This window comes from Peromyscus maniculatus, chromosome 2, assembly GCF_049852395.1.
Source record: "Peromyscus maniculatus bairdii isolate BWxNUB_F1_BW_parent chromosome 2, HU_Pman_BW_mat_3.1, whole genome shotgun sequence".
Taxonomy (NCBI): Eukaryota; Metazoa; Chordata; class Mammalia; order Rodentia; family Cricetidae; genus Peromyscus; species Peromyscus maniculatus.
The window spans coordinates 163,998,505-164,011,915 of record NC_134853.1 but is presented as its reverse complement, the minus strand read 5'-3'; the positions used below and the strand labels follow the sequence as shown (position 1 = coordinate 164,011,915).

General features: G+C 43.1%; 1 protein-coding gene across 1 annotated transcript; it reads left to right on the top strand.

Moving 5' to 3' along the window:
• Positions 1-264: 264 nt before the first annotated feature.
• Positions 265-13,133, top strand: LOC102927249 (arylacetamide deacetylase-like 4). The gene is made up of 4 exons (XM_006989041.2): positions 265-525; positions 4,406-4,622; positions 8,128-8,191; positions 11,908-13,133. The coding sequence occupies exons 1-4, from the start codon at positions 358-360 to the stop codon at positions 12,680-12,682; spliced, it is 1,224 nt and encodes a 407-aa protein (XP_006989103.1). The 5' UTR covers positions 265-357; the 3' UTR covers positions 12,683-13,133.
• Positions 13,134-13,411: the final 278 nt, after the last annotated feature.

Genomic DNA, 13,411 nt, shown 5'->3' with positions numbered 1-13,411 from the left:
GTTACTCAGCAAAGGGTCAGGCCAAGGGAGTCTATGCTCATGTAAGACCTCTCCCTCTGTGACCCAGCAGATAGATGCTGTGAAAGCTCCCATCTAGTTCATCTTTGTAATCCTGTCTTTCAAACTACCTTGGTCATCCAGGTCAGCTTTCTTGTTCCTTGGGGAGCAGGTTTCTCTGGATCCTGTTGCCCTGTGGTGATATCCCAGAGGCTAGATCAGGCCACTGAGTCAGATGCAGTCTGAAAGGAGTTAGTGGAGGTGGTAGGCCATAAAACTGGATCAGTTGTTCCCAAGGAAGATCTTTGGGACAGCTGCTTCTCAGGGCCTCAGACATCAGTTTCTTGGGGCCTTGGGACCATGACTGTCCTGTGGCTGGTGCTGCTAGTGAGCCTGCCTACCTTTTACCTTGGAGTCTTCATTTGGGCTGTCATTCAGCACTTTCTCAGTGTGGAAATCCCCTCTTCCTTGGAGCATCCAGTCAAGTTCAGGTTTTTGCATTGTGCGATGCTGTACTTAATTGCTATGGTGAGTCCACTTTTGGGAGAAGGAGTTTTCAGGGTCCTGTTGTGGGATATTTGATCACAGTGTGAACCTAGAGATTGTGTTAATTAAGTAAAAACCTGAGGTCAAGAGGCTAAGCTAGCAACTAGTTTATAGGAAGTAACCATAGAGAGTAAAGAGGAAGTCAGGAAGATGAGTAGAGAAACATACAGGAAATAGAAGGGAGGAACTTAGAGTTTGATTATCCATTTTAGATTGGAACAGTGGAAAAGAGCTCCCTTTTTGAGATGCTGGAGAAGGAAGAAGGTCAGTTAATTGGTCCTCAACCTCTCTGAGCTAGCAGGTTTTCACCCCAGCCTGACTTTCGAGTGTTTATTGGTAAAACCATAAGATATAAATTTATATAAAAACAACAGGGTTCATCTGTGTACCTTGCCTTTCTTCTTTTATTCTTCCCTCTCAACATTTCTCCATGACTGATGTGGCTACATTGTTGTATCTTAGAAACACAGAAACATTGTATTTGTCTCTTTCTCTCTCTCTCCCTCTTTCCCTTTCTTTTTCTTGCTCTCTTTATGTCCCTTCCTTCCTGCCCCTTGTCTTTGTTCTTACTGGTAAAAAAAAAAAAAAAAAAAGACAGTATCTCACTGAGCTCAGGATGGCTTTGAATTCACCATGTGGCCAATGGTATGAGGCTCGTGATTGTCCCATTGCTACCCCACAAGTGCTATGGTTAGAGGTATACACTATCATGCTTGGTTTATGCAATTCTGAGACCAAACTAGGGCTTCATGCATGCTAGGTCAGCACTAGATCCACTTAGCTACACCACAGCTCTTCTTTTCTTTTTAATTTTTGAGATAAAAGTTTTGTGATTTTGAAGTGGTTATCTCTTGACTCCCACCTCTTGAGGGCTGGGATTGGAGGCAGATATCACCACTCACCTACCAGAATGTTTTCTGAGGACTGAAAAACAATTTCAGACCCAGGCTCTACTCTTGATAGACCCATGGGCCAACAGGTCTGACACCTCCTTCGGCAACAGTCCTCTACTTCCTTCCACTTACTTGCTTCTAGATGTTTTGTTGCATGACTGTGAACACTTTGAAGCCACAGACTATTTCTTAGCATAGTTCTGAGCAGAGGGCAGGTATCCTTAGCTGATCAAATCATCCATGTGATGATGCATATCTTTGGCTGTACTAGGTGGCTGGATTCTGAACTTGCCGTTCTTGCTGGTTTAGGATAGGGGTAAGGGCCTGTCCACAGGTACAGTAGGTTTGGAAAGAAAGTTTGGCCTTGTGTGGGAAGGAGGCAGTTTGAATAAACTTGATGTCCCAACCTTGGCTAAAGACCTGTCGAGGCCAGACAGTTCATAAGTGGTTATGTCAGAGGGCAGCTATAAAGGAGGAGATAGGGAAGAGAGGGGTGAGAAGCAGCTGTAGCGAGGCTGCCTGATAAGTGTCTCTGTTCTGCTCTCACTGGCTGCAAGGGCCCTTTGCTTAACCTCTGTGCATATAAGAATCTTCATCTTCAAGGCCAGGAACATTCTCTGTCTCGAGAAGTTAATAGACATATTGCATGGCATATGATAAGGAGCAATAGGTTTTTATTTGACTTTAAAAGAGTAATGTATTCCTGTGCTGTTGAGATTTTTCTACACAATGGGCCACACCTGGAAGAATGAGCAAGCCTTGTTCAATACAATTATTGAAAGCTCCTGGCCTCAACCCCTTGTTCATTTTTATCTGTAAGTACTTTCCTAGAGGTCAAGCTGTTTCAAGCCCATGGATTGCATGGAATTACAGGACAGTTTAGAGTCCTGGAATGGCAAATGAGGGCCTCAGATAGCTAAGTTCCCCAGAAAATCCATACTCTTTCCAAACTATAGTGTTTCCCTTCTACAGCATCACACCTAGCTCACAGCTGTGGGAAATGTGAACTCTGTCTTGGGAAAATCAAGACCACACAAAACAGTGTAACACTATGATGTATCTAATGGGTTTTGATCCAGACACAAGCTCTTTCTAGTTTTTCAACCAAGAACTCAGCTCCTGGGAGCCTCCTCCTGAGGTAACTATCTCATTCCACCCATCATGGCCTTTATCTACACATGAGGGTATCATTTAATCACCACTTAAAAGACAGATATTTTTAAATAAAATTATTTCTTTTATTTTTTGAGATCATAATTTTATAATTTCTTGTGGTGATCTAATACCAAAAACTTGTCTTTTAAAAAATGTGGGAAGACCCAGTCCACTGAGTAGGCAGCTGAGCAAGCAAGGTGGGGAGCAAGCCAGTAAGCAGGTTTCCCCCATGGTTTTTGCTTTAATTCCTGCCTCCAGGCAAATGTCTTGAGCTCCTGCCTTGGCTTCCTTTGATGATGAACAATAGCCTATAATCCAAGTAAACCCTCTCCTCCCCCAGGTTCCTTGTGGTCAGGTGGCTTGTCATAGCAACAAGAAGGAAAGCAGGACCATATGTTTATTGTCCGTTTGTACTCTGTCTTTTGTGACCCATTCATTTTATCAGCCCACTTACTGATTGGGTGGTTTGATCTCTTCTTTTTAGTTTTTGGAGGGATTATCTATCTATCTATCTATCTATCTATCTATCTATCTATCTATCATCTATCTATCTATCTATCTATCTATCTATCATCTGTCTATCTATCTATCTATCTATCTATCTATCTATCTATCTATCTATCTATATGTACACATATGTGTAATAGATATTTAATCTTTCATCAGAGGCATCGCCAGCAAAGACTTTCTTTTTCCATTCTATAGGTTGAGTCTACACTCAATTAAAACTTTCCCTTGTATCTGGAAGTCTTTTGGTTTCTTGAGTACCCATTTGTCAATAGTTGGCCTTATTTCCAGAGAAACTGGAGTATTATGCAAGAAGTCTTGACCTATAACTATATCTTGAAGTGTTCCCCCCACTGTTCCTTCTGTATTTCTAGAATTTTGGGTCCTAAAATTCAGTCTTTGATCCATTTGGAGTTGATTTTTATGCAGGGTGAGATAGGAATCTAGGACCATCCATTAACATGAGGATATTCAGTTTTCCCAGATCTATTTATTGAAGAGGCTCTCTGTAGTTGGACAGTTCTCTCTGGCCTGCCAGTTCCTGAATAACCACATGGAGGCATATATTACTTATAAATGCTCAGCCAGTAGCTCAGATTTATTACTAACTAGCTCTTACACTTAAATTAACCCATACTTCTTATCTCTTTTTAGCCATGTGGCTTGGTACCTTTTCTCAATATGGCATTTTCATTTTCTTCCTCTGCATCTGGCTGCTGAATCCTGACTCTGCCCTTCCTCTTCCCAGCACTCTTAGTTTGGCCACCCTGCCTATACTTCCTACCTGGCTACTAGCCAATCAGCATTTTATTAAACCAATCCAAGTGACAAATCTTTACAGCAATCAAGAGAATTATTTCACAGAAGCTCTCCTTTCTGTTCTTTGTCACTGTTGTTGAAAATCAGGTGGCTGCAACCATGTGGGGTTATATTTGGGTCTTCCACTCTATTCCATTGATCTATTTACCTGTCTTGTAAAAAGGCCATCTCAACACAATGACAATAAAATTTCAACATTTTGGTTGAAACAAATAATCAAATCACAACCATATCATTATCTAATCTGGAAGTTTTGGGTAGAAACTCTGAAAACTCACCTTCTCCCTAAGCAGAACCCACAGCCAGTTGTAAATACATGAGTCCATTGTGTGTGCAGAAGTCAAAAGAGAAACGATGAACTCATTTTAGCAATGCTAAATGGCAGCAGCATCTACATGTCCACCTTATAGTGTCCTATGCCTCACTTCTCTTTTCCTCCTCCTCTTTTTCCTTTTCCTTCCTCATCTTCTTCTTTTTTGCTCCTACAGGGAAATATATTAGAGAAGCTGAGGATTTGCTCCATGATCAAGTTCATCCAGATTTTTCAGGACTTAATAGTTATAAAGAAGAACTATAATTTAGTGGTGACCAACATGCACTTTGGGGAAATCCCTGTGAGACTGTTCCAACCCAAGGCAGTGTCCTCCAAACTCCTGCGAGGCATCATTTTCTACCATGGAGGAGGAGCCATATGTGGTAGTCTGGGTGAGTAGTTTCTGTATTGGGTGGGAGAGGAAGTTCTTTATGATAGTCGGAGTCTTGCATACATTCTTATGAGTGCTTCTTTGGAGGGAGTCAAAGCAAGTAAAAGTTGGAGCTTTTAGGGAGAATGAATTGAAGGCTTGGAAATCATATCATTCAATGAGGTTGAAGCCTCTATAGCAATGTTTCCTGTATAATATATTAGTCTTAGTCCAGGTTCAGGCAGCAATGTCCACTGAGACTCTCCCAAAACTAGGTGTGATACCTCTTTTTCCTTCCCACTCACAGCACTGGCTATTTCTATCTACCCCATAATGACCCTAAGTCCATGTGCTTTCCTCAGCTCAGCTGGATCCCTGTGCTGAAAACCCATCCATTCTTGATCACTACATCATCTCTGTATCCAAAAGTTGTTTCCTTGCTACAATTATCATCCTTCAACATTATCATCCTTCCCCACCAGAGGAACCCAGTGCTTATCACTGGTGCACTTCAGCCTCCCCTGAGTCCTTACCACATCGCCAGCCTGGCCACTTGTGTCTCCCTTTACTCTTGCTGTGCTGTAGCCTGTGTACTTCTCGACACAGCAGGCATCTTGGGCTGCTCACATGTTCTTCTGTACTTGTTGCTTATGCAGACACAAAAGACATTGTTCCTGGGGTTAGGGTTACTTACTACCTTCTGGGGATTGGAATGGCCATAGCAGTTCTGAAGATTTTTACCAAGATGCCTTTTTTTTTTCATTATAAGTTAACTATGGGTGTATCTTGCCTGTAGTACCCACCCTTGTCCAGAATGTTACTGTACTTGTTCACTTTTTATTGTCATCGACCTCTAAGACCTTCTTCTCCAAGCTGCCATCCTCTAATGCAGGATAATGATATTTCCAAATCTTAAGTATGAATGGCTCAACAGATATTTACTGAACATCTACTGCTCCAGATTCTCTCCAGGCACTGGAAGACAAGAAAGAACCAATACACAAACTTAAGGATCTGTACATCAAGTGGGGAAGCTAGACCACACGGGAGAACACAAATAAGGAAGTGGTTTCAGATGTGGGTGACACAGGGATGGAACAGAGAGTGATTTAGACTAACAGTACCTCAGTTTTTCTGATCAGACAGTCTCTCCAAGAAGGTGAGATTTAAGGCCAGGACCAAGGGATGGGAGGAGGCAGTTCTGAGTTGGGGAAAAGCAATGTGTGATAGGTTGGGGACCTGGATAAGGTGAGTAAAGACTGGGCCTCACAATTCCAAACAAAGGACTCCAGAAACTCAGTCTTCAACACAAATAATATTGCATGTAAATGCAATATTTTTAGAAAGTTGTGATGCAAAAAAATATAAATCAATCAATCAATCAATCCTATAAGGAGCTGTGCATCTAAATTCATACAAGGACAGGTGCTGAGGGCTGAGTGGCTTGTGCAAATTGGAAACAGCACATTTGAACTTTTGTTACACCTGTGTCCATTGTGTGCCATGAGGAAGGAGAGAGAGAAGAGTTGTGGGTTTCAAAGTCTTTAGTAAATCACTACATAAATGGGGTTGCTGATTGATCAGGGCTGCAGAACAAGGTCTTGGGAGCCTTATATCTCCTGCTAGCCCCAAACAGGGGCAGAAGGGGTTTATAAGCACAAAACCCACAAACATTTGTTTCCAAGTTACAGTTACAGTTTTCACCAATCAGGAGTCAAAGATTAGGGACTTTCCTTGTACGTTTCATCATTGTCAACAGGCACAAAATGTAAGCTTTTTCAGTCCAGCTTTGGATATAGAAACTGACCACCCCACTCTGCTAAGACCACCCTATGTGTTAGCCTCAGTGTTTATTCTTTCATTCCCCTCCTCTGTGGAGCTAGACAATTTTCTCTATCCCATCCAGGTCCTGCAGTCCCTCAGCTGCTTTTAAAATAACCATTCAGAGGCTTAATGTTAATTACAAACTGTTTGGTCTATGGTTCAGGCTTATTGCTAGCTAGCTATTACACCATAAATTAACCCATTTTTATTAATTTATATCTTGCTACGTGGCCATAGCATTACCAATCTACTGGCATCTTGCTCCTTGGGTGGCTGGATGGCATCTCCCTGACTCCATCCTTCTTATCCCTGTCTCTTTCTTTGGATTTCCCACCTGGCTATAACCTGTCTTACCATAGGCCAGAGCAGCTTCTTTATTAACCAATGGTAGCAACACATAGTCACAGCGTACAGAAAGACCATGCCACAGCACCCCTATGCCCTTTCCCACCTGTCCATTAGCAGTGGAGAAGCATAGCATGTCTGTCCATAGAAGCAAGCTTCACTTTGCTGCTATGACAAACACATAACCAAAAGTGACTTAGGCAAAGAAAGGGTTTATTTCATCTTTCAGGTTACACTCCATCATTGAAGGAAGTCAGGGCAGGAACCAAACAGAAGCCATAGTTGAGCATTGCCTGTTAACTCAGCCTCAGGCTCATGCTTAGCTAGCTTTTTTATGCCATCCAGGACCACCTACCTAGGGAATAGCTCTGCCTACAGTGGGCTAGCTCCCTATACTAATTAAGAAACAAGAAAATTCCCCACAGACATGCTCACAGGCAAATTTGATTTGGGCAATCCTTCAGTTGGAGACTTTTTTCTTAGGTGAATCTAGGCTTCATTAAATTGCCATTTAAAGTTACTGAGGACATCTACAATGCCCATGGTGCACATACCTACCTAGCAAATCTCTGACTGGCTTAACTTGGAAAATCCCAGTACTTGTCTGGACAGGAGATATTACACTCTGTTAATCCAGTACCTAGGAATCAAGGCAAAGGGATCACAAATTTGGGATCTACCTGGGTTATAGAGTAAGGACATGGACACATAAAAACTAAACCAACTAACCAATTAAGCAACAATGTAACAAATAAAATAAAACTAAAATGAGATAAAAAAAAATCTTCAGGGATATTCATTAAGAAAATAGAAAAAAATTTTGGTAACTGAATCTCCTCCCCAGAGGTGCTCCTGAGATATGATAAGTAAGAGCCAGACCCCTGTCCCGACATCAGACAGGTTCTGTGCCCCAAACTGGATGTGATCAACTGTGTGCTAATCTTAATGGGACTGTCTACTAGTATAAACATCTCATCTGGTCATCATTTACCTCCTCATGAATGCAAATCTATGAGCCTATTAACACTCCAGGGCTGGTTCTGTAAACACAAGTAGCCTTAGTGATGTTCATTTCAGATCCCCAATCAGTCTAAGTCCCTAGTTTACCCATCCTGTATAAAATTCAATGCTATAGAAAGTGAGCCATAAGTTCCAACTAAATCTTGATATTCAGAGGTTTGGAAATGATGTCTGGCCTTGTCCTCACAGAGCTGGCAAGATCACCTCAGAGGAATCAAGAATAGGGACATAGAGAGGACCTTATTATCATATCTATCATGACAGCTGCTATTTCTGGGACTGTAGTGGGAAGTGCTGGGCTCTTGTCACACTGCTTAACACCTGGCTTCCTCTTACAGACAGTTACCACAACCTGTGCAGCTTCCTGGCCCAGGAGACAAATTCAGTGGTGCTGTCAGTGGGGTGAGTGGCCTGAGACATTTAATGGTTTATTTGTGTGAGGGTGCATTTTGGGGCACAGATTTTGGTGACTCTAGGCTACAGAAAGGGGTCCTAACCTCTTGTACATGTTCCCATGAACACAGCTGCAACACTTACAAAATGGTAGAAGTCTAGAAATATATCAATTCCTGGGAAGTCCATTGGTAAACTGTGACAGAGAGAACACAATACTACAGAGTACTGGTCTCCTATGGAACAATATAGAGTCATACAGCAGAGGACTAGGAAGAGCACACCATGATGTGAAGGGGCCCAGGTAGTATAACATTAGAAAAGACCCTTTATGTCCTCTTTGTGAAATTAAATTAATTAAAGTCAAAAGAATACTTTCTAGGACACACACACACAGACCTACAGGAAATTGAAAATAGAGAGCAAAAGAAGAGATGACAGATATTGAACTCAAAATGTCTCTTCATTTGGTGGGATGATGTTGACTTTGAATACAGTGGTGTAATCAGTTTCGGCTGATTGTCAAGGTCAATTGAAGTCATGAATATTTTTGGCTGATAGCTCTGGTGTTTGTTGCAACAATAGAATACTCATGGACACACCAACTACAAACCACTTTGAACCAATGTAGAGCATGACTTAAGACTCAAGTCCAGTCTTTTGAAAATAAAGGGGTCCTTGAAAGGATGAAGGACATAGGGGGCTATTATTCATAGTTTGAGAACAGAGTCCATAGGACAATTTAAAGGACTAAGTGAGAGAAATTGAAAACTGCCCTGTTAGATTCTGCTGCTTCAATGGCTACCACTTCAGTGGCCCCCTCATCCCTTGACATCACTCAGGATGGGTATACACTGAAGTTGGGTGACTAGAGCAAATCACTTGACATCTTTGTTCCTCTATAATGGCATAGGGAGGGTAACATCTTTCCAGTCTCCAGAGACTTCCTCCTACATGGCTGCCACAGTGTCTGAACTTCCAATATGGAACCCTGTTTCTCTGAGATCCCCTGAATGGAGCTGCAGAGAAATGTGCAAGCACCTGCTCTGAAATCTTGAAGGAAATTCCTCAGTGTGGCATTCTAGATACTTACAGAGTTCTGACTCATGGTCCAGAGAAGCTCTTCTAGAATGGCGAGTGGAGATGCTCCGCTAGAGAAGAGGCTTGGGACTTCTAGAGGGCTGCTGTGAGCTAAGCTACTGAACTGCCAGCCACCTATCCTTAGCTTCCCCCTTACTCAATCCTCCATCTTTAGCACCTCTTTACCCATTCCTCCTTGTCCCTCCTCCTAACTCCCCTTTTATCACTGAGTATGGGGTCCAGCCCCTCAACAGTCCCTTCCCAGGGTCCGGGAAGAATCTAAAACCAGCTGATAATTTAATCTTTGATGAAAAGAAATGAATCTATGTACACGAAACTCCTTAGTCCATACACTTTATTATTCTGTGTCAGCTCTGTTTCTACACAGCCTCTATTCTGCTCTCATGCCTAGCTCCTTTCTTGCTTGATTTCTCTCTACATTAATCTGCTGTCCCCTCTAAGTTCTATCTTAATTCTCTCGTCTTAGTTCTGCCCCATCTAGGTTCTCATCCATCTAGTTTTTTCCCATCTTAGCTCCTTCCTCATCTCCTTTTTTCTCATCTTGTTCTTTCCCGTCTGGCTCTTTCTCATCTCCCATTTCATTCCTCTAGTACTCTCTTCTAGTCCTTCAATCTAGTTCTTCCCCATCTCAGCTCATTCCTCTCCAGTTCTTACCCATCTAGTTCTTCCATTATCTTTTCTCTTCTCTGTCTCCTCATTCTCCAAGTTCTCTCTCAGTTCTCAGGAATCCAGTTATAAACCCAGGCAATAGCAATCCTCTCACAGAGCAAGGTCACCAGGCTTGAATTCTTATGGGGTCATAAAGGCAGGTAAGAATTTTCCTCAGGCAGTGACCACCAGGCTTTCTTTTACAACCCAAAAGGGGAGTGGTAAATAAGGGAATCAATAGAGAGCTAATAATTGGTTAGTATATCAAGAAGGGAATTTATGTGCTCAATCTACATTCCTAGAAGTGGTTAGGTAACAAATTAGGAGTCTATTTGTAAGGAAGGAGGGTCTCACCCTAAATTGCATAAGAAATAAAGCTACCCTCCTGACCTAGGAGACAGGTGTTGTTTCATTTGGCCTTGGATGCTTGATAGGCATAAATACACTGTAAGAAGCTCTTGGAAGCACACAAGAAAATCATTTTAGGAACCAGCTAATATATATACAAAAGCTAAAATATCACTAAGACTTCTTAAGCCATGGCTGGACCTTTGGAGAAGTCCTTGACTTGTCCAGTAGTAGCTTTTGTGATAGCAGCCGAATTCCATTACGTTTTCCTACAGCTTGCAGCACCCTTTCCTCCTTTTCTCTCCCCTTCCTGACCTTCCTTTCCTGGAAGCAAGGTTTCCTGACTCTAAATGAAGTCTCTAAACCTTTCTTGACAGGAAGTGGTGGTATCAGTTATCTCCCTGGGGTCCCTTTCTTCCATCAGGGGGAAATTGGGGGGAGTGAGGAACTCTTCTAACTGCTCCTTTATGGCTTCATAGCCCATGGCTTCTGAAGTGAATGGTAGCAACAGAGAACTAAGAGCCAGAGAAGCTGCCACCTGGGGGGGGGGGGCACTGTCCTAATGCATGCTTCTAGTAATTGGACCTTTAACCCAATGGTGTTGAGAGTTAACAGCCCCTGTGTGTATCTGTGAAGTCAGGACCTCCCAGGCCCCGACACCACCTGTGCTTCAGTTCCCAGGCTAGAGTGTCTAACACCCCCCCACCCCCCCACCCCACCCCCACCCCCTACCCCCCGCTTAAGGCAGCAGTGAGTGCTTCTGTGTTTTCATTCCACAGGCTGTGGCCACTGCTGCCCTGGCTCCTCTACTGCCTGCTGTTGCCTCTTGCTGCTATTGTTGCTAATGTGTCCTTGCTTCTGTTCTCTGCTCCCATTCTTGAAGCTTCGCCTTGGATGCCATGCCGTCAAGGTCACTTTGCATTTCCTGTGTTAAGGCTTCTGACTGCTTCCAGAGGTCAGGGATTCCCACTGCCTAGGTGCCCAGTGGTCTTTGTGCCTCTGCCACCATCGTTGTTACCACATGATGCTCTCTTGCCTCTGGACCTTCTGTAGTTCTGCCAAATCACCCAGGGCATTGGGAAAGAGTCTAAGAACTCTCAATTATTGAGTCCAGTTGCCCCATCCCCTAACACTTCTATTATTTATTTTCAGGAAAATTAACATTAGAAGGTACACTTACATCAAGACCTTATATTATTAATATGACATTAACATAAAATTTAAAGAGCAATGGTTTTGGCAATGTTCAATGGATGCCTGAGACATCTGGGAGAGCCAAAACTCTTAACCTGTCTCAGTGGAACCACAGAGCTCCAATCACCTTCTCTGGGTCTTTGTTGGTTGTCCTGTTTCCTAAAGCAACAGCTTTGAGCTTGGCTGATCCTTTGTGGGGCTCACTCATCTATGGGAAGCAAAATGTGGGTTGGAATGGAGAATCCTGGCCTCCCTGACTCTGGCAGGTTCCTCATGTCCATAGAGGAAAAACGAGGCCAGCCATTCTTACTTGCTAGGGTCATTCTGAGGATTGAATCAAGTTCTTTTTCCTATGAGAGTAGAGGATTCTGTTTAAGTGGCCTCCAGTGACCCATGCGTGCATCACTGCATTGTGCTTGTTTGTTTCTTCTCAGGTACCGCAAGCTTCCTGACCACCACCATCCTTCTGTTACTGAGGATTGCGTGAATGCCTCCATTCACTTCATGAAGGGCCTGACAACCTATGGAGTAGACCCCTCTCGGGTGGTAGTCTGTGGAGAAAGTATTGGGGGTGGTGTTGTGACCATTGTCACCCAGGCCTTGCTCAGCCTCCCAAGTCTCCCCCAGATCTGTGCTCAGGTGCTTATTACTCCAATTACACAGGTCATCAATTTCCAATTACCATCGTATCAGCAGAACCAAAATGTCCCATTCCTCACCAAAGACATAATCAGGATGGCTCTGTGTAAATACCTGGACATTGACTTATCTTGGAAAGATGCCATATTTAATGGTACTTGTATTCCCCTAGACACCCGGAAGAAGTACAGGAAATGGCTCAGTTCTGATAACATCCCCAGAAGGTTCAAGAGCAAAAGTCTCCTGCCTGAGTTTTCAGGTCCTTTCAATGAGGCTGCCTATCTGGAAACCAAACAGGTTTTGGATCCAGAAATTTCACCTCTCCTAGTAGATGACAAGATCATTGCTCAGCTTCCCCAGGCATTCCTGGTGAGCTGTGAGAATGACCCCCTCCGTGATGATGCCTTGCTCTACAAGAAGCGCTTGGAAGACCAGGGTGTCCCTGTGACCTGGTACCACGTGGAGGATGGCTTTCACGGATGCATCCTTTTTTTTGATAAGCACCCTTTTTCTTTCCCCTGCTCCATAAAAACTGTAAATGCTGTCATCACTTATATAAAGGGCATATGATAGTCACTCTGGACTTTGAGTATGGAACAAGGTAAGAGTTGTCTGTTCTGGGGCTTTTCCTGGTTTTATTTTATTGAGTAAGGAGATACTAAAGCCATTCATGATCCAAGATGGAAAGACTAGGTGGAAATAAGAGCTGTTGGCTTTGTATTCAAGAAAGACCAGTCTCCGTGTTTCTTTCCAGAACCAATAACGTCCAGTGTTGCAACTAGCAACACTCTCTACTGCTTCCTTCACTTGAAACAAATGTCAAAGTGGAAAGAGATGTCTTTCAAATTTTCCAAAAGCCTTAACCTAGAGGTTGTATAGAATAAATGCCATCTTCTGGTCACATTGTCACTGCTGAACCCATATCCATGATGGCATAGTGTAGCTAGAGAGTTTTTCTCTCCGGGTCCCGCCAAGCCCACTTATAAAATAAACATACAGACACTTATATTATTTAAACTGCTCGGCCATCAGGCCTACCATTGTCTAGCTCTTACTCTTCTACTCAGCCCATTTCTGTTAATCTATACTTTGCCACGTGGCTCATGGCTTACCAGCACCTTACATCTTCCTTGTCCTGGCAGCGGCTCGCTGTCTCTGTCCTGCCTTCCTCTTCTCTCAATTTTCCTCTCTGTTAGTCCCACCTATACTTCCTGCCTGGCTACTGGCCAATCAGTGTTTTATTTATCAGTTAATCATCCACAGCAGCATAGAGAAAGGGTCTTTCTTGTTACTGTTTTT

Coding starts and splice junctions, on each gene's coding strand:
- LOC102927249 (XM_006989041.2), top strand. CDS start 358: ATGACTGTCCTGTGGCTGGTGCTGCTAGTGAGCCTGCCTACCTTTTAC. Junction 526..4,405: donor TGCTGTACTTAATTGCTATG/GTGAGTCCACTT, acceptor TTGCTCCTACAG/GGAAATATATTAGAGAAGCT. Junction 4,623..8,127: donor AGCCATATGTGGTAGTCTGG/GTGAGTAGTTTC, acceptor TTCCTCTTACAG/ACAGTTACCACAACCTGTGC.